The sequence below is a fragment of the Aspergillus uvarum genome, assembly GCF_003184745.1.
Source record: "Aspergillus uvarum CBS 121591 unplaced genomic scaffold BO82scaffold_127, whole genome shotgun sequence".
NCBI classification, from domain to species: domain Eukaryota; kingdom Fungi; phylum Ascomycota; class Eurotiomycetes; order Eurotiales; family Aspergillaceae; genus Aspergillus; species Aspergillus uvarum.
In genome coordinates, this window is record NW_020291424.1 from 19,694 (window position 1) to 23,032 (window position 3,339).

General features: G+C 34.8%; 1 protein-coding gene across 1 annotated transcript; it reads right to left on the bottom strand.

The window, feature by feature from the left end:
* Positions 1 to 255: 255 nt before the first annotated feature.
* BO82DRAFT_298760 (uncharacterized protein) lies at positions 256 to 417 on the bottom strand (the record flags this gene model as incomplete). Its single annotated transcript, XM_025632002.1, has 1 exon — positions 256 to 417. A coding segment is annotated over one exon (162 nt), but the record flags the coding sequence as incomplete, so codon positions are not given.
* Positions 418 to 3,339: the final 2,922 nt, after the last annotated feature.

Sequence of the window (3,339 nt, forward strand, 5' to 3'; positions counted from 1 at the left end):
GGCTGTATGTTAAAAAAGCAGTTGTTGCTTCCAAACTCTTTTTATAATAGCTTATTCTAAAAATTTGTGTTATACCAACCATCTAACTACTAACAACAAATAGATTGTATGAGCTTGCTTTATATAGTCTGAGAAGAAGGATGGTTTGCGAAGAACTAAATCATAAGATTATTTAATTTCTTCTTACACTTACTTACGGGTTGGTGTTGATAAAATACTTTTAGCACAACAAGACCGCCTGAACACACTAGTCAGCTAGTAAAAACTAGGGAAACTTGGATATTTACCAGCACTTATTCCGAAGGCAATATTAAATAGGTCTTGCACAGGGCATGCAGAGCCTAGAATTTCCTGTATTTTAGCTAAAAAATACAGCAGTATGATTCCCCGTATATCTTTTCTGTTAATAGTTAACACTTAAACAGACACGGTGGGAGGTATAATTCTAACCAGACTATATCTAGATATCTAACAGAGAATACAGTAGCTAATTATAAATTCATACTCTACTTTTTAGACTGGATAGCTGTACTATGCTGTATAAGTATTATAAATTGTATGTCTGTATAACAGTATATGCTGCAGTGGATACATCAGACATGCTAAATAAATATAGCTGCTTTCTAAATCCTGCAAAAGCTTTTTTCTATATGCTAAGTTTGCTTGATAAATTCGACGCGGGGGGCCTTGTCCATAGAGAAGCTTTTTATAAAATTGTAAAAGTTAATATTTAATTGTCTAACAGCTTACAGAAAGTTCTGCTGAGATTAGAGCCTGCTAATATATTCTGTAATATAAAGTATTAAATACTGCTGCCGGGCTGAAGTCTATTTAATTTAGTCTTGTCTTAGGTGCTCAGTACTTCTTTACTTACTATACAATCTAGGAGGATAAGCATCGACTAAAAGTGCAGATGTAATAATAGCTACTTAAGCTTTAGTAGTCCACCCTCTGTTCTTTGTAAGAATTAGAAAGTTGTGTAGATAATAGCTATGAGACTGACTTAGTTCAGGTCTGCCCTTGTTAATCTGAATAAAATCTAGAGGAAGCTGCGGTGCCTGACTGGTATAGTATAGAGAGGACTTAAAGAAAGTGGCTATATATATTATAGAAAAAAGGTAGCTATCTTCTCACCTATCTCAGCAACTGAAATCGGTCAATTTAAATAAATCATCTTTTAAGGAACAATATTATGAAATATTTGATAGCAGTCTTTCTGATAGGCGATAGAAAACAGGTGTTGTAAAAACGTTACTAATATTGCGGTCTTGTATTAAGGAAAAGAGGAAATCACTTTTATTTAGGAGCTTATAGGTTATACTCCCAGTTTCTAGTTCTAAGACAATTAAAATATGTGGACGGTAGTCTAAACTTGATATATTACAGCCTACTAATGCCCATTTTGTTAGTAATACTTATACAGTATTAAAGCCACCAATATCATCAGCAAAAATACAGATCATATCTGTAAACAAAAAGACAGTCTGATTTAGAAGGATATTAAAGCCTCTATGGCGACTAATAATATTTGGTAAAAGTTGTATATTCTTACAGTTGTTAAAGTCGCATCTTATATTTTAAAGCTTGAGATTTAAGTTAAAATAAGAAAAAAGTATTGGATGCTCAGTAAATATAGTTCGGCTATCTACATCTAATTAAAGGTATGGTTGTCTGGATAAGATTGTATTATTAGGAAACAGGGCACGCAGGGCGGTATCTTTGTATTTATTGCCTAGAAAAACTATTATTAATAGTAATTAAGTCTGCAGTAAAGCAAGCTGTTGTAAGATGTGTTGCAAGCGTTCTGTATTATAAATATATAATCCTTCCGCCTGTTCTGCCAGATAAAGCTAATTAGAGCTCTGGCGATTAGTTATTTTGATCTAAAGAGCATATTGGACCTGATCCTTACTCCTACCATCGCGTCTGCTTTTATATGCTGTGATGGTGGCTAGTAGCATGCAGTCGCTTGCTTACGAATTTGACCACGCTGATCAGCAACGTCTAACAGCACTAGCACAGTCCTTTCCGATCTATACAAATCGTCATAATAAGTTTATAAACTTAGCGATTACTGGTAGATGTGCCTTTTACTACAAATAGAGATTGAAAACTGGATGATAGAACTCTGCTTTAGCTACCCCGCTCATATCAGGTAAAATCAGAATTTAACTTTTCTAGAATATGTAGAAATTCACAATGAAATATGCAGCAGCTTTGTTCGGGTACAAAACATTAGGGTAGAAATATTAATTATAAGTTTTTATTTCTCAAACGGACCTTGCTCAGTTCGCTGTGTATATAGCCGATTATTCTGATAATATATATTAGATATAACTGAAAGCTTATAGAAAAGGTCTCAGATGCTATTAAAAAGGATTTTTTTAATCTTTATAGTGTTTTCTAGGTGCGCTATCTGTGCCTGTAAAGTCTTACATTCTCTCTTTAAAGCCCTGAGTCTGGCTTTGTTACCCTCTCTATCAAAGCTTATTGGCACTGGGCCCCGATCCATAGACAATATTATTTGCATTATGTGTTGACAGAGTTGCTGTATAGCCTGTGTGGCCAGTCTGAACTCATAAACTAAATTAAGAATTAGTGGTGAAGTAGTTATATCTTTCAAGCAGCCATAAAGATCGCATGCACCCTATGGTCTTTAGAAACTCAGAATACAGCTTGATTTAAATCGACTTATATTAGTAGTAGTAGATATTGACGTGTCAAACTCCGTCTTGGTATCTATTATACGCTTTGTGACTCAAGGAATAAGAATGAACAAAAGCAATACTTTCACACAGAAACACCGTCGTGGGCATTTATTTATACGGTGGCCTCTAAACTATTGTAGAATGCATTGTGTATTTATACTAAGCAAACCACCTAGCTTCAGTACAACGAAATCTTATCGTCTTGCTACAGTCAATATCAGTATATTCTAAAAACACTTTCCCGGTTTATCATTCAGCAGTCCCTGCTAGAAGTCAAGATCTAAGCCAGACTAGCAAGGCTACCTCTTTGAGAAATAATAAAGTCTTTCTAAAATTCTAGAAACTGCAGCCCTTCTGTCTATTCTTGCCTTTTAAGATCCCCCTCTCCGAGCCGTCCCTGTATACTAAGTTTATTTGAATGTTTTTTGACACTGCAAGGAGGTCGAAGCTCTGCGGTAGATATTTTACCATCTAATCTTTAATAAATAAAAGCCAAACATCTGACGGAGACTGAGGAGTATTAGAGAGCTATTTTTAATACCTCTTACCTAAAGGCTGAGAATAAATAGCTTTGTTAATCATAAAAGTCGGCTGTAGAACTGTATAAAGGCACTGTACTTTCAGTAACCGA